Here is a 22754-nt window from a genome sequence, read left to right as displayed (position 1 = left end):
AAAGTCCTCAGTCTCTGTCTTAGGACCCCATGCATGGTCCATTATCCGTGCTACAGAAAGAAAACGGACAGAACCTCCCCTTAGGAGCCTGTCAACCCTCGTCATAAATCAGCCCAGGGGCGACTCAGAATGACTGGAGGCACTCACTTCCACCCCCCACACTGTCCGCTCTCAGCCCCTGCCACCTGGGGAGCCCCACACCAGGCCAGGGCAATCAAGCTTGGCTTCTGCATGGTCGTGCAAAGCTTGCCATCAGCCAAGCTCCTGAAATATTTATCTTTATACAGGCAGAGCTCAGACTCTTTTTCTACCAACAGAAGCCACAGCAGGTAAGGACCAGATATGGTTTGAGGGGGTTGTTCATCCCATGAGAGCAAACCTATCAGCAATGTCTCACCTGGCGGGGATCTTACTTACCAGAAGAACCAAAAAGTTGGTCATTGTCACATCTATACATTGGAAGAAATCCACATCAGAAAATCACATAGTTTCCCCCTCCCTTTTATTCAGAGATTTGATTTCATTCATGCACAGGGAAAAGTCAAAATGCCCATCCTGATGCATGCTTGTCTCAGGACTCAGCGCTAGCACATTGCAGGGTGGGCGGGCACAATATATGTTTTTATTTTCAAAGGTAGCATGACATGTCACCATACAACTTTTGCTGCTACCTATTCTGTTTTGAACTGTTAGAAAACTAAATGACTGGCAAGAAAATCTATAGAACGGTGGGAGGCAGGAAGACCCATAGTTTCAGCAAAGATGGATGGGTGTACTTGAGCCTCAATTAGCAACTGTTCCTAACTATTTCAGCAAACACCTTAGGCACAGGGTTTCTGAGAGAAGACAGTGATAAAAGCCTGAGGATTAGGTGAATTTTCCCATAGTAGTGACAGCTGTCCCCATAGAAGCAGCTCAGTTTATCTCAAAACTGAAGGTTTCACTAGCTTGCGCCTCTCATCAAATTGGTTTTTGCATGGATAGGAATTATTTTTAAGCACTCTAAAATGGTGTCATTTCCTAGTGGCAAATTATTTGGGTGTATTTTGAAGCTAATTAAAAGGGAAATGTCCTATTTTGTGAAGAGCAGCATTTCTACATTTTAAAAATCAGATGTTCTCAGTGGGGAGCAGGGTTTTATCTTTGTCAATGTTGGCTATTGCTAAGTGCATCCCAGATTGAAAATCTAAATGAAATAGCTACAAGGGGAGGCATGGGGGAAGTTTATGTTGAAAAAGCAGGAGGAAGACACAAACACATATATAATACAGAGACGATTTATCTGAATTAGAAAGCCTTTTCATGTCATTTTTTTTTTCTCTATCTTGCTAGTTCCTTGTTATTTCACTGTGAGCATTGCAAACATGGAGGGCTGCAGAAGTGCCAGGCTCCATCATGGTGTCCAAAAATTGGCTTTGTACATATGCTAAATTAGAGATTGGCTGGCAGAATCAGTTCACAGATCCTGGATTGGCAGGGATTTCTCATGAAAGAAGACAGGGCTGCAAGCCCACGGGACTCACACTCCAGCCAGCAGCAATGCAACATGCTCCATCCAACAAGCCAAAACCCATTTTAAAATAAATTCAGAATCTGCATCAGGCATCAGTCCAGTCCAGGTGAAATACTCCCCAAAAGTGTAGTCCCCTTTCCTGTTTCATAAGGAAGGGATTGTGTTGACTCTTACATGGGCAAGAGCTTTGAGATTTTTCTTAACAAAAGATCCAGGTCATTTCATCAAAAGACTCAGGTCATTTGCATCCTGCATTGACTAGGCTGCCCCAGTGTTGAAGGAGGAAGGGAAGGTAAGACTCCTACAGGACAAAGGCCTTTCTGTTTTTATCTTTCTTGGAACTAAGCAAACTGTGTGATGGTTCTGATATAGGAAGAATTAATGCAGTGAAGAAACAGACAGCCAGAGAAGATAGGTCTATGCCAAAAGGATCCACCATCTGGGTCTTTTTAGCTCACTGTATCAACTAGAAAATGCCTCTCTTGTTCATGAGTAGCTAGTTGATGGCTTCACTATTCCCAAGAGATATACTTTATTCTGTGGACAATGATGAGTTTTAATAATTAAAAAAAAAAAAAGCTTTTTTGTTATGGCTGACCTTGGGTTGCTGGTTCTCTCGTTAAGCACTAGAGAGGGGTGAGGAGGCTTATTTTCTAGGCCAAGAGGTGCTTTTGACTCAAATAATGACATCTGACAAGATAAGGAACACTTCTAAGTGGGGACGGTAACACCAGCTGTTTTACCTTTCCTCTAAGGCAGCAATTTTCAACCTTTCTCATCTCATGGCACACATAAACTAATTACTAAAATTCTATAGCACACCAAAAAATATCTTTTTTGCCAATCTGACAAAAAAAAAAGGTATAATTTTGGTTCATATACACTAAACGACTATTGTTGTGTTGACTGTTGTCATTTTTTTTATTTGACAGTCTAAGGGAAAAGAGGTCTGTGTCCCTGACTAAATAGAGTCTTTCATCTTTCAGATACTAAATGTGTAAGCTCAGTTAGATGAGAGACCTTATCTGCCCATAGCATGTTAAATATCATTGAATATTTTCATTGGGTTGTGTCTTTGTCAGTTATGGCTGCTATAACAAATACCATAGATTGGGTGGCTTAAACAGCAAACATTTATTTTTCACAGTTATGGAGACTGAGAAGTCCACAATCAAGGTACAGGACAGTGTTCTTCCTGGTGAGAACTCACTTCTTGGATCATAGTTGGCCACCTTCTTGCTATGCTTTCTTATGGCAGAAAGATCATCTCTCTTGTATCTATTCTTATAAGGTCACTAATCCCAATCAAGGACTCCACCTTATGACCTAATTACTCCCAAAGGGCTAACCCCCAAATACCATCACATTGAGGGTTAGGGCTTCAACATATGAATTTGGGGGAGATGCAAACATTCAGTCCATAGAAGGTTGGTTATTTCATCGGGTGACACCAAAGAGGCCAATATCTTGAATAATTCACGTAGGAGCAAACTCTGCATCACATTCTGTATCATGTGTGATAGTGTGAAAAAGTGCTTAAATAGATGTCAGGAGCCTTGAGTTCTAGTCCCGGCTCTTCCCCTGTTATGTTCAGTGGCCTTCAATAATTTGTTGATCTGTCTCTGGGACTTCTTTCTCTTTATTTCTAAAATGACTAAATAATTTCTGGACTTTCTTCAGCCCTAAAATTGTATGATTTTTTTATTCCAAACCTTAGCCACCCATCTAAAAATGCATTCTCTGGATGATGAAAGGTAACTACTAGGCTTAAATGGAAGAGCTAGATTTCTTGGTAGAAAGAATTACTCCAAACACACAGACTTTTAAAGATAGTGACTCAGCACCACCACCTCTCTCTTTTCCTTAGGTGCTCTTTCAGCGGAGGTCAGAGGCAAAAAGGAAAGAATAGGCAGTGATGCATAGAATGACTGGGGAGACAGAATATGGCTCTAAACCGCTCTACAGTCTATTGTGTAGTAATTAGAGAGGGAAGAATGGAAAAGGGAGAACTCACCTTTATTAACATACTATTTTCTAGTAGATCTTTAAGGAACCATTTAACCCACTGGTCATGGAATATGCTTCCTGTAGTAGATTGAGTGGCTGCTTCTCAAAAGATATGACCACATCCTAATCCTGGAACCTGCAAAAGCAACCTTAATTAGAAAAAGGGTCTATACAAGTGTAGTTAGAATGTCAAGATGAGATCATCCTGGATCATCTAGGTGGGCCCTAAGTCCAATGACAAGTGTCCTTATAAGAGACACTCAGAGGGGAAGACCACATGGAGACAGAGGCAGAGATTAGGGTAATGCAGCCACAAGACTAACATGCATAAGGTGATCAGAGAAGCCAGCAGACATCTGGAACTCTTTTTCCTACTGTCCTCCTTTCCATTCATCTCCCTATCCCTTGCTTTCCTTTCTTAAAAAAAAGTTAAAAAATTAACTCACTGTATATAATTCAACCGTAATCATAATCACCTCCATTCAAAAAGGTTCTGAAAAAAAATAAGAAAATCTTGTTCTTTATGGCCTTCTTAGTCAAACACCACCAAAGTAGTGTTTGTTGGTGATGTATTAAATATGGCTTAAGAAATCAGCTTAAACCTAGTCCAAATTTAAATCTTAAAATCCTCCTCACTTCTAGAGCATAGCAGCAGCAGATGGACAAAGGAACCAAATGGAACATGGTCACATTTTGTACCAACAGCACAGACCCTTTCAGATCGCAGTGAGTCATTTGCCATCTGCAACCTGTGGCCTTCTATTCCTGCTGAGGCACTGACTCAGGATTCTGGGATTGAGGTTTCTAAGTTAGAACAAAAACATTCAGCAGGTTGCTATGTGTGTGTGTTGTTTTTTTAACACACAATGGTGAGTACACTAGCCTCCCTGAAGAACTCAGCAACCTGAAGGTCACAGTGCACATAGGAGAACAGACTTTGGATATTTAAGATCTGATCTCAGACAAAATAAAAGGTCTAAGATTCGGTGGACAGGCTAGCTCCCATTATCTGTGAGTAGATTGGCCCCTTTGAGGACTCTCCTTAGTGTAAGGGGACCAGCCACCTGTGTTTTTGTTTCAGTTAAGTACTGGGACACAAGAACTATAAGATACACTCCCTGTCCTCATGTGGTTACAGTCCTGGTATGAGGACATGTGTTATTGAAAACAGATCAAGCTAGTACGACCTCATAACCAACCCCAAGTGAGATGGCATCAGGAAATGGGAGTTTAAGTGTGCACAGCCCTTTTGAAGAAAGCAGTTTTAGTATACATGTTAAATGAACATGCATTTTTGTAATCTAACATCTGTTAACCACTTACGTTACACCATTGTCAATTTTCACCAATCCCTGAGTCAGGCATTTTTATTGTCCCCATTTTTCAGATGAGGAAACTGAGGCATAATGAGGTTAAGAGATTGTCCATTCTCTTACAGAGCAGTCATTGGGCACATTTGGGAAAGGAACCTGGACTTGTGAAATCCAGAGCTGGTTTAGAGGGAGGCAGAGAGAAATGGAACTTCATGGCCAACCCTTTGGAACCTGAATGAGCAAGTCTCTTAACCTATCATTTGCACTTCTAGGATTTGTCCTAAGGAAATGTTCAGACAAATGCTCTAAGATGAATGCTCTGGGATATTTGTTTCAGCTTTGTGTATAATCTTTTGGTATCAGGGCAAATGTCACATCTTCAAAGAAGCTGTTTTGCTTCCCTATCTCAAACAGCTCCCCCAACCCCATCACTCTGTGCCATTACTAAATTCTGTTGTCTTACTAATCTTTTCACAGTCTGCAATTATTTATTGGTTTGCTTATTTATTAGGTGTTTTGTTGACTGGAATGTAAGTTCCATGTAGGCAGGGAGACGTACCTGGCACATAAAGAGTATTCAGTAAACATCTGTTGAATAAAATGAATGAATTAATAACCAAAAGTTTGGAAAATTTTAAATCTTATTCATTAGGAGATTGATTAGATAAATCATGGCATATCCAAACAATAGAATACTCTGCAGTCAGTGTAAATGACTATATAGATTATCCCTTACATAGAGATGTACCCTACCTGTTGTTGGGTGAAAAAGGTAGGTGACATAATATATGTATAATACGATCCCTGTGTTGGTTACTGCTCCTGGCAGCCAACCATAGAATCTACCGAGTTTAAGCAGATAAGAAAATAGTTTATTATAGGCTACTGGGTAACTCACAGACCCTATAAGATGCAAGGAGGATTTCCACAGACAGAACACAAGATTGGGAGCCTGACACGTGAGTTCTGTCTCACCTCAACTGCTGACTAGCTATTTGACCTCTGGATAAGTTAAGTCTTATAGCCTACATGTTCTTCAGGCAAAGATGGATAATAAAACCTGCCTTGTCTACACCTCAGAACTGCTGTGAGGGCAAATGAGAGCAAGCTCTTTTAAAAGTTAAAAAAAGAATAGTGTATACATATGTATGTCATCGTTATCAAGTGATTTTGAATGTGTGAGCACATATACTTCCTTCCAAAGCCATATTACACCACTGGGACACCATTGGTCTTCTCCATTACTTAATTGTACATCACTAAGCATTAAATTGCCCGTGGCAGAGATCTGAACAGAAAGGCTGGTAATTCTAGCAGTTGTGTTTGCTAAGCTTGTCCTAAAATCATCTTCCATGTGACTTCAGCCACTCTCCCTGTGGGGTGACCTGTCCTTTTCTGAAGGCTCACTAAGTTTGTCAACATGGGGAGCTTGCTGTTCTCATCTCTGGGGTCTGCATTGTGCTATCCTCAAAGCTTGGCTGCTTCCCTAAAAGTCTTCCCTATACAGTATCCGAGGGGCTGACACCTGGAACCTCAGGGTCATGGTTTAGGCACTGATTAGGTATATATCAAAGACTGGATTCAGTGATTTTTAAAATTTCCTTATACAGTTGACCCTTCAACAACACAGGTTGGAATTGTGCATGTCCACTTATATGTGGATTTTTTTCAATAAATACTGTGAATGTATTTTCTCTTATGATTTTCTTAATAACATTTTCTTCTCTAACTTACTTTATTATAAGAATATATATACAAAATATGTGTTAATCAACTGTTCATGTTGCCGATAAGGCTCCCAGTCAACAGTAGGCTATTAGTAGTTAAATTTTTGGTGTAAGGAACAACGCTCCAAACAACTGAGCCACATCAGCCAGGGTACTGTGGTTAAATTTTTGAGGAGTCAAAAGTTGTACTTGGATTTCAACTGCATGGAGGTCAACACTCCTGACCCCATGTTGTTCAAGGGTCAACTGTAATTCCATTTTTTGCATATATATATTTTGTTGTTGTTCTCATTGCCTACCTATCATTAGAGGAAAACAGCATTGTGGTATGATGGGGCATTTTAATGGGGTTCTGATATCATTAAGAACTTTAATGTTCCTAAAACCAGGTGTGTGTCACCAGGTGGAGCAATTTTCCCATTTCCTATATGTCCAGAGGCCTTTCCTGGCAGAACCTCTAGCCCAGGAGACTTTCCTCTTCATCTTGCACGAAGGATACAGTTTGGTTCTGACGCATGGAGTATCGAAGCTGCTCAGCGTCCACACAATCTGTTCTGCTAAATCACACCTGGTGTCTGCACAGAGAAGGGCCTGGCAAGCATCCTCGCCACTGGGACCCAGGCCTCCAACTCTGGCGCCAGAACATGGCAGTGTTGCAGAGCCTTCCGAGAGCCTGGCTCACCAGCACGGGAAATTAACCTGCTTGTTCTCACGTTAAATGCTTTATGAAAATTTCCTGGGCACAAAAAGAAGGAAGAAAACCCAAGTGGTTCCACAGTGAGCCTGCCTGGCACCAGTGAAGGAATGGAGCCGCCGAGAAAGTCAACCTGAAGAGCTGGCAAGAGGGAAAGGTGTAAAACGCAATGAAAATCAAGTGTGGGGCCAGCCATTGCATTGTTTTATTAGCATTTTCTCGAGGAAGACATTTAATGATAGAAGACCTGGGGTTCTTGAGCTAGGTCAGATGACACTGGGCTCTGCCACTCTCTCCACGTCGCCCATTTTCAGAGGATTGTGACTTGCTCCAGTACACCGTAGAGAGAAACCTCTACGTGGCTTGGTCCTTGAGTAGGGCCCTTCGCTGTAACCAAACCATAGTCAAAGGGCAGAATCTGCCTCTTTTTTTTTTTTAAATAAAATACTCTGGTGGCCAGCCTTCTCCTCCAGTCTTCAGTTTCCCACATTTTTCTTCTTTGTTGATTTTAGAATAAAATAAAATAGGTAACAAATAGGGCACAAAAGTTCTGCCTTTTAAAATGCCTGTCGCCCAGCGGGGTGTGGCTCAGCGGTTGAGCATCGACCTAGGATCCAGGCGATCGGGGTTCAATTCCCAGTCGGGGCACATGCCCAGGTTGTGGGCTCCATCCCCAGTCAGGGGTGTGCAGGAGGCAGCCAATCAGTGACTCTCTCATCATTGATGTTTCTATCTCTCTCTCCCCCTCGCCTTTCCTCTCTCTGAAATCAATAAAGATATATTTTTAAAAAAAATAATAAAATAAAATAAAATGCCTGTCAATTTGCCACCTAAAAGAAAGTTTTTAAAAATTACCACTTTCTTTGGGAAATAATTAGGAAGCAAGAGAAACAACAAACCATGAAAGACAAATGATTAGCTCCTATAAAATGAGGGTGCGAGGGTAGATTTGAGCAGCAGAAAGCAAAGCCTGCAAAGGCAGACCCAGCTGGCGGTACGGCGTGGGGAATTTTAAACTCTACAGCCTCACGCCCCTCAGAGCAGTTCGCGAGGGTAACGCAGCTCAGTGTCCTGCGAGCAGTCTTTCTTTACGGTCTGTTTCTGCCATCGCAGGGCTTACTCAGTTACCTGATTTCTTCACTCAGAGCTGCCCGGAACATGACAGCACTATGGGATGTAAAGAATTCCGCATGGGATGCTGCCCTGCCACCCCATAGAGCTTCCTCTCCAGAATGAGAGGACAAGGCCTTGACCCTGCAGCCAGTGGAAACTCCCATTCACTCAGTCTGTTGAACTGCAAGGCTGCTTGTGCCTTATCACTAGACATTTCAACTTCTCTCTGTGAGCACTTACAACCTCCTGCTTACGGAGACAAGATTCTTTGTGTCAGCACCTTAGAGAAGTGTTGTTGAAGCAACTGGCACACAGACAGGAATCCCCTGTGGGCACACCTAGCCCCCTTAGAACCTACCTGAGTGCAACCTTGGAGGGAAGTGGTCTAACTTGCCCCCCAAATTTGGTGATGGGCTGGGAAACAAATGTTTTCCTCCGTAGAAGTGAAGAGGCTTTGGCTTAAAAACAACAACGAACAAACAAATCCTGGTTCTTGATATTTACATTAAGGAGACAAATTTGGAACATTTCTAGCAATGTATCTCAAGCCAGCTTAAGAACTAAAGAAAGTCATCAGCCAAAATACGTTGCTAAGCATCACAGTAAAACTGCTTAGGCCAGGACAGGTGACATGGCTGTTATCTGATGCGTAACTGGAACCGTGGCAAGGCTGCCTCATTAAATTATGAACCGTTCACTCTTGATTTATCATTTCAAAAGAACGAAAGGCCAGTGGGCGCCGCCCTGCGTGGGTAATCCATGGCACCTGTGGCAAACAGCAGTGTTTTCACCCTCGTAATGAAGAAAGGTGGTTCGGAGTCCTTTGATGACACTGTTCCCTTTCGCGCTTGTTTATTTTTATTCCCCCACGCAGACTGCAACCCAGCAGGGGCTTTTAAACCAAAACAGTTAATTACCTCCTCTAACCCAGAGAAGTTGCGAAACACAAATACAGCTAGTTGCAAGGGAGAGGGCAGCTTTGCTTGGGGCTGTGCTTTGCACCAGGTGAGGAGGGAGGGCAGAGGGAGACCAATTAGAAGGCCCATGGGAGGGAGGTGGGCCAGGTCCCCACTCCATGTGTACTTTACATTTCTCTTTCATTGCACTGCACTGTGACACTCCCCCCCCCCCCCCCGCCCCGGTTCGGAGACCCCTGTACAAACACCTCTTCCAAAGACAAAATCGAGTAGCTTTGCAACTGGAGGCCCTTTCCTGACAAAAGCCCATGCTTTGCACTCCAGGGATGCCCATGGGCAGGGCAGTCTCAAGCAGGGACCTTCTCCAGTTAGTGCTCAAGGGACTTCAGGGGACAGACCTTCCCCCAGGCCAGGCCAGGTCACCTTCCAATAAGGAAGGTACTTTCTCCACTGAACTGCAGTGCTTGGCCTGCCACCCCCCTCACTGTTTCCTTCCCCACTGGAACAGGGCCGCTGCCCTTTGTTCCTAAATCATGGGCTTACCCCTGCCTGCTTTGGAATCTCCTGTTCTTTCTGCCCATCTCCTGGCACCAGCACCTTCCCTAGCTAACCTCATATGTCCTGACCATCTGCCATTTTATTCACTCCCTCCTCCTGCCTCTGCCCTTTGCCCATTTCTAGCTTTCTACTGGGTGCTACCCCCTCCTCTGCACCTACTGAAATCCCCAACTCCCCTGCCCCCATCTCAGTCTCTAGTGCTCCATCCTGCCTCCCAGTCCCGTAGTCCTGTTGTCTGTTCCACTGGCTGGAACTGTTATTTCGCTTCCTATTCTGTGGGCCTTTCATCACCACAACTAGATGATACATTCCTCCATTGATTTATATGGCAATATAAAGTGCTCTCGATACTTCCCTACCCCCCACCCATCCCCAGCACCCTGCATAGTGGATAGCGTTTGATTGGTTCCTCTTCTACTGGTTAAAAAATTTTAAATGCACCAGATCAGGTACATCAGGCAGAATCCAGGGATAGTATTCAGGAAATTTTCTTTTCACAATCACAATCTTAAAGAAAAGAACAAATCCTGTCAGTTATCTAAAACACCTACTGAGTGATGGTGGTGTTTGCTGTTCCTCTGGCTCCTGCCCAGCATGTGGACGTGCTGGTGGCCCCTCCGGAGGGAGCATGGCACAGCATCCATTCCTTCACTCAGGGAGTGCCCCTCCTGGAACAGATCTCCTGCTCCTTGTGCCTCTGCTGCCCTGCTAGAAAACAGAAATCAGAGCATTGCCTCATGGAGGCTGTGAGAACAAGCAATGAGTGAGAACTAAGAAAATAATAGGAGTGGGAAGAGCCATGAACTTGTAGACTCCAGAGCTCCACAGACAAATCTGAGCATGGTGGTTGTTACTGGCACAAGCCTTTAATAGGTAAATACTTTTTTAAAAGTTGTGTGCAAAGTGTACCTCAAAGCCACACTACTACCTCATAAAGTTAATAAGAATTGTAAACGGTATAGCTGTGCCCGTGAGGGACATCTCGGCCCTCACTCGACATTTCCCTGTGAGCTTGGATTTGAGGCCCCTCCGAGGCCATGAGGATGCCTGGCAAGGTGCGCACAAAAACACAAGGTCTGTCACAGGCAGAGGAGGAAAATCCATCTCAGGAGCGGGTAGGGAAAGGGTAAAATAAAAGAGAGAGAGAGTGGGGAAAGGGGATGGACAGGGCTGTGGCACAAGAAATCCAAACACCAGCCCCTCGTGAGGCAAGGGCTGGGGCAAAGCTGAGTGAAGAGGCTGATGAAAGTAAGCCCCTTTTTTCCTCTAGAGTTTTCTTTTCCTACAGAATGGGAGAAAATATTTGGGAATCATATATCTACTATCAGAGTATATAAAAGACACTCATAACTCAGCAACAAAAAGACAACCCAATTTTTAAAAATGGGTAACGGACTAAAATAAACATTTTCCCAAAAAAGTATACTGATGGCCAAGATGCTCAGCATCAGTAGTCATTAGAGAAGTGCAAATCAAACCACAATAAAATACCCTGTCACACCCACTAGGATGGCTATTATAAAAAACAAGCAAATCCTCTTTTCCGTGGTGTCTTGGAGGCGGTCAGGGACTTCAGGATGAAGCTGAACGTCCCTTTCCCAGCCACTGGCTGCCAGGAACTCATTGCAGCGGACGATGAACGCAAACTTCGTACCTTTTATGAGAAGCGTATGGCCACAGAAGTTGCTGCTCATGCTCTGGGTGAGGAATGGAAGGGTTATGTGGCTCGAATCAGCAGTGGGAACGACAAACAAGGTTTCCCCAGGAAGCAGGGTGTCCTGACCCATGGCCGTGTCCACCTGCTGCTGAGTCAGGGGCATCCCTGTTACAGACCCAGGAGGACGGGACAGAGGAAGCGCAGATCTGTCGGGCTGCACTGTGGATGCCAATCTCAACTTGGCCATTGGAAAAAAAGGGGCGAAAGATCTTCCTGGCTTCACTGATACTGCTGGGCCTCATCACCTGGGGCCCAAAAGAGCTGGTAGAATGCGCAAGCTTTTCAGTGTCTCTAAAGAAGCTGATGTCCGCCAATGTGCTGTGAGAAAGCCCCCAAACAAAGAAGGTAAGAAACCTGGACTAAAGCACCCAAGAGTCAGCGTCTCATTATGCCACGTGTCCTGCGACACAGATGGCGGCGTATCCCTCTGAAGAAACAGCGAACTAAGGAAAATAAGTAAGAGGCTGCAGAATAGCTAAACTTTTGGCCAAGAGAATGAAGGAGGCCAAAGAAAAACGCCAGGGACCGACTGCTGAAGACGCAGGCTGTCCCCTCTGAGAGCTGCTCCTCTAGGTCTGAGTCCAGTCAAAAATGAGATTTTTGTAACGGTAACAAATAAATGAAGACAAACATCAAAAAACAAAACCAAAAAAACCAAGCAAATACATAAAATAGAAAATAACAGGTGTTATTAAGAATGTGAAGAAACTGGAACTCTGGTACATTGCTGATGGGAATGTAAAATGACACAACCAAATTGTGGAAACCAGTTTGGTGGTTCCTCAGCAAGCTAAATATAGAATTACTATATGGTCCAGCAACTCTACTCCTAGATATATGCCCAAAAGTACTGAAAACAGAGATTCCAAGAGCCATTTGTAGGCCAGTGTTCATAGCAGCAGCATCCACAATAACCAAACGGTAGAAACAACTCAGATCTCCATTAACAGATGAATGGATTAAAAAATGTAGTATATACATACAATGGAATATTATCAGCCATAAAAAGGAATAAAATTCGAATGCATGCTACAACATGAATGCACCTTAAAATATTATGACGCTAAGTGAAATAAACCTGATGCAAAAGGACAAATATTGTATAATTTCACTTATTTGAAATACCTAGAATAGACAAATGTATTGATACAGAAAGTAGATTAGAGGTTACCAGGGCTAGGGGTAGGAGGGAATGAGGAATTATTACAAAATGGTTACAGAGTTTTGGTTTGGGGTGATGAAAAACTTATAGAATTAGATAGTGGTGATGGCTGCACCACACTGTGAATGTAATTAAGACCACATTGAAAGGTACACTTAAAAATGGTTACAGTGGAAAATTTTATATGTATTTTATCACAACTTTTTTAAATGAGCAAAGGATTTACGTAGACTTTTACCAAAGAAGATATAAAAATGGCCAATAGCACATGAAAAACTACTCAACATCGTTAGTCATCAGGAAAATGCAAATCAAAACCATAGTGAGCACAGTGAGAGACGCTTCACACCCACTAGGATGGCTGTAATCAAAAAGATCATAAGTGGTGGTGAGGGTGTAGAGCAATTGGAACCCACATTCACTGCTGGTGGGAATGTAAATGACACAGCCACTTTGTTAACAGTTAACAGTTCGTCAAAAAATTAAACATAGAGTTACCATATAACCAAGCAATCCTAATTTCTCCTAGGTATGTGTCCAAGAGAAATGAAAACAGATGTCCACACAAAAACTTGTACATGTATGTTCATAGCAGCATTTTTCCTGATAGCCAAAAGTGGAAACAAACCATATGTCCATTAACTGGTAATAGATAAGCAAAAGTGGTATATCCATACAATGGAATATTATTTCCCAATAAAAAGGGAGGAAATACTGAGACATGCTACAACATGACAAACCTTGAAAAACTGTACTAAGTAAAAGAAACCAGTCACAAAAGACCACATATTGCATGATTTTATGTCTACAAAATGTCCCAAATAAGCAAATCTGTAGACACAAAGTAGATTAGTGGCTGCCCAGATCAAAAGGAAATATACTGCTAAAGAGTATAGGGTTTCTCTTTGGGGTGATAAAAATATTCTAAAATTGGTTGTGGCAATGGTTGCTCAACTCTGTGAATACACTAACAGCCATTGAATTTTACACTTTAAATGGGTGCATTACGCCATTTGAATTTTATCTCAGTAGAGCTGTTAGCAAAAATAAAAAATAAAATCACAAGTCTAAAAATAACCTCCCCTCAAATTATTTCCCACAAATAGAAAGTAAAATGAAGTTCAAATCACTAACTAATTTTTAACATTTGATTGTAGAAGTACTCAAATACATACAAATATAAAGAGAATAGTGTAGAGAGCCTGCATGTCTACTCATCAATCAGCTCTAGAAATTATCAATGTTTTAGGGGTATTTAAAAAATTTTTTCCTAAATTTTATTACAAGAATTTCAAGCACCAGAAAAGTTGAAAGATTGTGCAGGGATTACCCATATGTCCACCTCCTGTACTCTGCCAGTAATGTTTTACTCTGCCTGCTTTTATCTATATCTGTCCAGCTATCTGTCCCTCTACCCACCCATCAATTAATTTACTTTTTAAAAAATTACAGTTGACATTCAATATTATTTTATGTTTCAGGTATTCATTTACTTTTAAAATTCATATCAAAGTAAGTTGCAGAGAGAAGCAGTATACTTCCCCTTAAATATGCTGCATGTGTATTATTGAACAGAGTTCAACATTTGTTCAACATTCTCTTTGTCCTTTTGAGGTAAAATATGTGTACAATGAAGTATACAAATTTTAAGTATACATTCTGTGAATTGTTACAAAAGTAAAACTGATTAATTTTTACAGATTTTTTATATTTGAGTAGTGTGTTTTTTTGTAGAGATTGTTCTTTTTCCATTAAATCTCTGAGGTGCAGAAATGCCAATTACATATTATGAGCCACCCATCCATACATACCCTTTGTTTTTTTAATGAAATCTTATTGGTCATTTTACTATAAACCTATGTATGTATTAATGTGTCTTTCATAATTAACACATCAGAAACTTTGCCCTACCAAATCTGTTTTCAGAGTAAACATGTACTATTACATGGTATGTAATAATTTGTGAGATGAATCAATAAGTGAAATTTTTCACCTGTTTTAATTGTGGTAAAAATATATAATAACAAAAGTTACCATCTTAACCATTTTTAAGTACATTGTTCAGTGTTTTTTAAATTTGCCCACATTGCTGTGCAACCATCACCACCATCCATCTCCATAGCTCTTTTCATCTTGTAAAACTGAAACTCTATATCCATTAAACACTAACTCCCCAGCCTCTGGTAGCCACCATTCTACTTTCTGTCTTTATGATTTTGACTAAGTACCTCATATAAGTGGAATCATATAGTATTTGTCTTTCTGTGACTGGCTTATTTCACTTAGCATAATGCCCTCAATGTTTATCCATGTTGTAGCATGTGTCATAATTTCCTTCCTTTTTAAAGTTGAATAATATTCTCATTATATGTCTAAGACACATTTTGCTATCCATTCTTGTATCAGTGGACACTTGGGTTGCTTCCATGTTTTAGCTGTTGTGAATAATGCTGCTATAAACATGGGTGCACAAATAAACTCTTTGAGACCCTGTCTTCAAGCCTTTTGGGTATATACCCAGAAGTAAAGTTGCTGGATGATATGGTAATTCTATTTTTAAATTTTTGAGGAACCACCATCCTATTCTCTAGAGTGACTCTACCATTTTACATCATTCCCATCAATAGTGCACAAGAGTTCCAATTTCTCCACATCCTCACCAACACTTGTTACTTCCTTTTTTTTTTTTTTTTTTTAAATAGTAGCCGTCCTAATGGATGTGGTGGTATCTCATTGTAGTTTTGATTTGCATCTCCCTAATGATCGATGATATCGAGCATCTTTTCACGTATATATTGGCTATTTGCATATCTAACTTCTTTAAAGAAATATCTAGTCAAGTCCTTTACCCGTTTTTAAAAGTATGTTGTTAGTTTTTTTGTTGTTGACTTTTGGGAGTTACGTGTATGTACTGGATAGTAATCATTTATCAGATATAGGATTTGCAAATATTTTCTCCCATTTTGTGGGTTGCCTTTTATAAATTTGCTACAATTTTTAATCTTTCATAAAGTCCAATTTGTTTATTTTTTTTCTTTTGTTACCTAGGTCTTTGGTATTATTTCAGACCAGTTAACTCATGATATGCTCAGTAGTGTTGTAGATTTTCTGTTTTCAAAAATAGGCAAACCAAGATTTGTTTTTCATGTGAAAATACAATGGGATAAAAAGCTCAACACTATCATCTTGCCTAAAGAAACACTACCAGGTTGTAATAGTGAGAATGTATTTCCCTTTTTCCCCCCAATACAGTCACTACAAGTCTCTTACTATAATAAATGTTATACATTTAATTGAAAAATATAAAAATATAATTTACTAGTGATGGCATCTTTTATATCACAAGCACTTCTATTTTTTAATATAAACATATAAAAAGAAGTTATATGAAAAAGGAGACCTTAAATGGGACAATTCACTCAGAATTTATTTTAAACCACACATTCTCAAGTTTTCCCAAAACAAATTCATATAGATGCTAATATACAGCCCTTCTGCCCAAAATTTGTTCCACTCCATGCCTGTGACATCATTTTAGGAATCAGATAAAATGGAAATGAGATGAGCTGGACCAATGCAGAAAAGACAGAATTCACTAGTGCTTTTGGATATGCAGCATGGCAACATGCCTTTTGCAGGATGAAAATATTAATTACACATTTTTAAAAATCACAAATGTTATGCATCTCCCTGGAGTGTAGAAAGTCTTTGGTATTTCTTAATTACCAAATCTCGGTTCTGCCACGCAGCTTTCTTTCTCATTGCTCCTGTTGCATCCAGGGTCATCTTTGCGATTTCCTCCGAAAACGGACTATATATTAACACACAGGATTTCACTGTATGTTGGGGTGGGGGGAAGGGAAAGGTGTTAATTCAGATGTTATGAAACTGTGATAATGCTATTATTTAAGGCACTTATTTGGGTCTGTTTATACTTCGTAGTTTTATAAATAAGCCCAAGGGGCTCCTCCTGGTTGTCACGATCCTCCTTGAATCTCGTATCCTGTCTGTCTCTTCCTATCCGACAGTAGAATTGATGCGGCTCTAATCCCTGGAAGTTTGGAACTAATGAACTGACTGCTGAGCTGCCGCCACGGAGCTTGGTCCCAAACTATACTGTACTTCACACTCGATTTATTCTCCAGATGGCGAGACTGTGCCGCCCTGCCGCGAGGGACCACCTCTTCCACTGGAGTGTAAAAGTGGACGGATGTTGTTTTCTTTGCAGATTTGATCATTCTGCGCTAGAAACTTGCGAGGATGATTAGTTATTAGCTTTAATGGGTGCCAATTGAACCAACTGCACGCATATTTTCTCCTTTAATTTCGGAGTCTGCAGGTCTCGGTGATGGTTGATTTATCCGCTTTCTTACGTCACCGGAGCATGTCTCTTCTCCAGGTGACAGGGACCCGGTCTCTGAATTCATTGCACGCCTTGGTTCCTGGCCCAGACGCAGGCACATAATATGGTGGCTTATGTATAAGGACAAGTTTATTAGCCACCGGTCCACTGCACTGAGCAGCCCATGGCACGAAATATTGATTGAATGCGGGGACTTTGGTAACACCTCTTTTAGAACAGGGGCCTGTGAAGATTCTGCTCGGTGCCAGCTTTCTCCTGACCTCTGCAGAGCCCACCTCTGGAATCAGGCCTGCTATGGCGCACACTGTGGTGATTAGTCTCTGTGAAGATCCAGTGTAACTTGCTAAAGGCCTTCACTCCATTATTCTGACTTTGCCAGGTTGTCAGCTCTTAGGGGGACAAGTTCATCCTACATGAGAAATGCTCACCAAAGCCGTCCTGTCATGTTAGCATATTCAGAATACGGTTTCAGATTCTAAACCCCATTTTGAACAACCTGTTTTGCTCTCAGAATATGACTCCCCCCCACCAAAAAAAAGGTCTTTTTTAGTGTGGCCTCTTTTTGCTTTTGTTTTTGTTTTGTTTTCTCCAGGGAGCACTCAGCTCCCAATAATATCAGCAGATCACCCAGCCAGCCCTTCTGAGAAGATGGTGTCTGCTGGGCTGTGTCTTACTAATCCCCTAACAAGATGGAAATTACAGGATGGTCGGGGCCAAACAGGAGCCAGAGAAAAAGAGAGAAATGTGAAAGGGAGTGAGGTGATGGGGATGAGAAGGAGATGGTAGCAAGAAGTAAGGTACGTGTTAGAGAGAGGGGAGGAGGAGAGAGAGGGGCAGAGATCAGAATGAACACAATTTCTTTTTTTCACAACTGGGTGGACTGTGGTTCTTTCTAGCTGAACACCCAGAACCAAACTTAATTGTTCTTAGACACTGCCTTCCTCTCACCCAACAGATGGCATGGGTGTGTTTGCTAGCACTGTAACATATTTCACCATTAAAATACCAAAAAAGGAAAAAAAAAAATCAACATGCTTGTTGGTTGGTATAAATTCAGTGAAGTTGGATATTTTGGGATACATGGCAGAGGGATGCACACTTAGTTTATGTAAATTGCAATAAGCAACAGCCTGTTATTAAGGGTGTTGTATGGCAATATACCTCCAAAGCCATCTCTTTTTTTTTGAAAGGTACAGAATGATGAAGTAGAGTTTGGTTATAATTCTGAGCCAGAAAGAGAAAAAAAGTCATAAAATGCTGATTATTTGCTGTTCATTATTATAACAGGAAAAGTACTAATCAGATTATGCCTAGCGTTGGAATTAGGTACTTCGTTTGCAGCCAATTTCACAAGGACTGAATTTTACTAAGTAAACTGGAATGTGCTGAAACCATGGCAATCTGACTTTAGATAAAAATCACAAACAGGTTTAGAACATGAGCTTTGAACAAACAGTCCCCTTCAAATCCAAGTGAAACAACAAAACAGTTTAGAGGTCACATTTTGTTTGACATCAGCATCAACAATGTAGGAAGCTGATATCGCCAGCAATCCTGTGTCCTTGAGCACGCAGATGAAAGTAGAGAATGGAGAGGAAGATTCAAATAGCTCTAGTTCAAAATGCGTTTCAGCCTAAACGATTGAGGTAGTTCCCTTCCATTTTCCATCCACTCTGTCCCAACAGACCCTTCACCAGCCCGATCTGCTATTGAAAGAAACCCTGCAAGTTGAAATGTTTACGAGCTGCAGCCATCCCGTTTGTAGTTGTGCAGGCTACATGGAGCACAACACATTTTAGGTTCTCTGGGGCCATGGATCTAAATACACGCACTGTCCAAGAACTGGAAGCATATCTCTTGCCCGCTCTAGATGGCCTTGGAACTGTGATATTGAGCTAACTTCTGCTTGTCCCCTTCAGGGTTTTCATATTTAGTGAATGTAACAAGAGGGCACGGGAGAGCAGTGGAAGAGTTTTATAGCTGTGGAATGGCCAGCGGCATGGTGTGGAACCAGGCCACTGTTGGCTGCGTTTCCCTCGCTCCAGCTAGTGTGAGCTCCCGCTTGCTTTCGTCTAAGCTTGCTCTGATTATTGGTAGTCGGAGCTCTGTAAATCAGGACTCCACAGAGCTGTCTTAAACTGGTCCTACGTACTGTTTCCATCTGACCTGACAACTCTAAGCTACTGTTTCCTCACACTGTTTAACTCAGACCACATTTGGAAGCCTTCCCTGCTTCCACGGGGTCGTAGACCTACATCCGTCTGGTTTAAATCTACTGTCCTGGCTTGTCTTGTTGATTAGACTTAGACTCAATATCAGCTCAAATAATTCTTTTTTGTCTCCGTTTCGGTTTGCTCTTTTCCTAGATAAGTATTGCTGTTCAAATGGCTGCATATTGTTAAGACTTTTTTTTAAACCACATTGATCAGCAGTGAGAAGCTTTAAAGTTTTATTAGTATCATAAAAACCCTTCCCAAATGAAACTACTTTTGATACGTGTTCATTCTGACAATGAGAATTTGTTGAGGGCTGTTGGCAAGTTGGAGGAATTTGTTTTTGAAACTGAAATTGGCAGGAAGTAATGACCCCAAAGTGCTTTTTTTCCCTCAACTCCAACCCCCACCCCTTCAATGCACTCCTTTCCCTGCCCCCCTCACCTTCATCACCCCCAACTCAAAGCCAATAAATAGCATGTTTGGTTTCATACAGTTTTTCCGAGGACAATTCAAATACTGAAGTAGACTTTCAACCTTTCAGCTTTTCTTAACTGGAGCAAAGACTGTCAAATCAAAGGGGAAAAATGTATTTTGTCTACTACTTCATGAGGGGGTTTCTTGGTGATATTATTGCCTTCCTTCTGAGTGAGTTGGAGCTTTTTTGTTGTGTGGAGTGTCATTTTCCTATGAGTGCCTTCCTAATTAAATGTCAAGATTCAACTCAATTGCAAAAAATAATTTATTTTTTAAAAGTGAGTAAAAAAAGCATGAAGCATGTGGAAAAAGAAAAACAAATTCTTATTTTTTCCCTAGTGTGAATATGTTGACAGACGAGATTGTCATTATCCATATTCTAGATTCTCATATTTATTAAATGAGAAATAACAGGTAGAAGACTTAGAACCTTTCCTAGTGTGTAGTAAATGCTTAATAAATGTTACCTATCAATTAATCTACCTTTGCAATTGAAAAGTAATGCTAATGAGCAATATGACACTACTATTTAGAAGTATGCCAGTATGCATTATAGTGGGCATCATCTATGTTAGTCACCTTGAATGAAGTCTGGAAATCAGTTGCTTACCTATGAGATTGGACAACTGACTTCAAATACCATTCATTTGGTAGACAGAAAATTTGTAGATATAGTAATGGTGCTCAGACTCTGAATCCACAGGACAGTTTTCACAGTCAGTTCGATTGTTTTCTCTCAATGATAAATATACTCAGGATACACATTTTATCAATACTTACAGAATGAAGCTCGATTAAGAATAGTAAAAACTCTCGAAGACTTTGATCTGGGCCCAACTGAAAAGTGTGTGAGAATCAACTCAGTGTCCAGTGGTCTGGCTGAAGAAGACCTGGAGACCCTCCTGCAATCCCAGGTCCTTCCTTCCAGCCTAATGCTACCGAAGGTGGAAGGTCCTGAGGAAATCCAGTGGGTGAGTTTAAGCTAATGCTTTGCTTTAATTAAAGACTCAGGACTGGTTGAGAAGGAGTAGCAGAAAGGAAGCATTTGGGTGCTGCTGATTTTGAAGATACAGACACAGAGCAGAAAGGGAATTCAGAAAAAGGAGTGAGCCCACGAGACCATATTCTTCACACAAAAGAACCTGGCTTTGCCCAGACTGTTCTGATGGGACAGCTCTACTCCTGAAATCATGCGTCTGCTCCCTGATCAGATTTGTGGTCTGGACAGCACAGGGTCCTCAGTAGCCCTTACAGAGCAGTCCTTGAAAATGAGCTTGCCTGAGAATTGGATCGCTTCTTATACCCTGCCAGGCCCTAACCCTCCACCTGGGAGAGCAGTGATGTAAATGGGCCTTACCCAGCCAGATTCATTGGAAGACATCATAGACAGAAAGCATATTAGCTGCAAATGAAAAAATGAACCTAGAGGAGAGGTAAAGGTCACTCCTTAGGGCAAACAGAGGAATAAACAGGAAGCTTTTAACCAGTGGTTTTAATTAGCACAGATATTATTTCCTGAACAGTCCTCTAGTTCCTCCTTTTTAAATTGCTGACAGGTGTGTTTGTGTTTCATGACAGACTTTTCAGCCAATAAAAACCTGGCATGTCAAATTACTTAAGAAAACTTTGAAATGGGCCTAATTATACTATGATTGTTTTCATTGTTAAAGTGGGGGGAGGCGAGATTTTATTTAGGGGGTGCTATGATTCTGCAGATCTCTGCTAAATAAAATAACATCCCGTTGTGCCACTCCAGGGCAGAGAGCCTGGGACACGTAAGTGCTGGAAGTGTGGTAAGGGCGTGTGGACACTGGTGATCTTAAGGCCACATCTGGGATTACTCTAAGGCTGTAGCTGCAACTGGAGCAGTCCACTGAGTAGCTGTAACACCTGAGGAAACTGCTCACCTTTCTAATGCACGTAGATAAGGTGGACCTGTGCTTTTCCAATGCCGTGGCTGCCTGCCACATGTGGCTACGCAGCACTTGAAATGTGGCAAGTCCAAATTGAGATGTCCCGGATGTCTAAAATACACACTGGATTTTGAAGATATCATAGTCCTCTCACCCCCAAAAGAATGTAAATTATCTCAGTAATTTTTATATTGATTACATGTTGAAATGATATTATTTAGGATATATTGGGTTTTAATGTTAACTTTAACATTATTAAAATTAAATCACCTGTTTCATCTTACTCTTTTAATGCAGCTACTGGAAAATTTAGAATTGCACATACAGCTGCCATTATTTTTCAGTTGGGCAGCTACTACGTTGGTGCCTTCTTGAGCCCCATGGTGAAGGGCCCATATTTACTTTCTACCCTGGAATTCTCCTCTCCAAGGTCACCCCTCAGAGGCTGAGAGATACTGGTTGTACTAGGTTAATATCTTCAAGGGCTCCTACCCCATTCGAATGTGTCCTAAGTTGATTGAAATGGAATCCGAAGTCACGTTCTCTTTTGGTTTCATAGTTAATGCCTATTTATCACCATTATTACCCTCATTTGAGAGGGGAGGACCCACCCCAGCCTTCAGCTCCGGCTTCTGTTCAATGTTTTAAATCCCTGGATGTGAGGAACATACCGAAATCTAAATAGGATTTCTAGTTAACAGAAGTCTTTTGGGCTGTTTATTTTTTCCTCTCCGTTTGTATTTATGTGAAGCATAAAACCCAGAGCCTGATGCACAACTGAAAGATGGGCTTCCTTGTTTTCTTTTGTGTGAGAATCTCTTGCTGGCCTTTTGTCGCTAGTGTGGGTTCTTGTTTGACTGGCACGGCTTATTGGACTATAACAAGCGTGACTCTGCCTCCTTTGTCGTGGGACAATTCTCCCACAAATCCCGAACAGTGTGCATTCTTCCAACACACTATTGGGTGTGCACTGGAATTGAAAGAATTGCTGAGCCCTGCTACTTCATCTCCTCCCCAATCTCTTTGTGATTTTCCCCCCTTCTTTTCCTCCCCACCCCCCAGTCCCC

At 41.4% G+C, this 22754-nt stretch overlaps 1 protein-coding gene and 1 pseudogene across 1 annotated transcript in view; both read left to right on the top strand.

Annotated features, from left to right (window-relative positions):
- CLYBL (citramalyl-CoA lyase) overlaps positions 1-22754 on the top strand; it is a 106086-nt gene that overhangs the window by 55724 nt on the left and 27608 nt on the right. Inside the window, exon 3 of the mRNA XM_016203838.2 lies at positions 20557-20745. Coding sequence (XP_016059324.2) covers positions 20557-20745 — 189 coding nt within the window. The remainder of the gene's footprint in view (positions 1-20556; positions 20746-22754) is intronic.
- On the top strand, positions 11420-12154 carry LOC107530175 (small ribosomal subunit protein eS6 pseudogene; annotated as a pseudogene).

This window comes from Miniopterus natalensis, chromosome 2 (assembly GCF_054644295.1).
Source record: "Miniopterus natalensis isolate mMinNat1 chromosome 2, mMinNat1.hap1, whole genome shotgun sequence".
NCBI classification, from domain to species: Eukaryota; Metazoa; Chordata; class Mammalia; order Chiroptera; family Miniopteridae; genus Miniopterus; species Miniopterus natalensis.
Note: the sequence above shows the minus strand (reverse complement) of the source record. Positions and strands in the feature narration are given on the sequence as shown.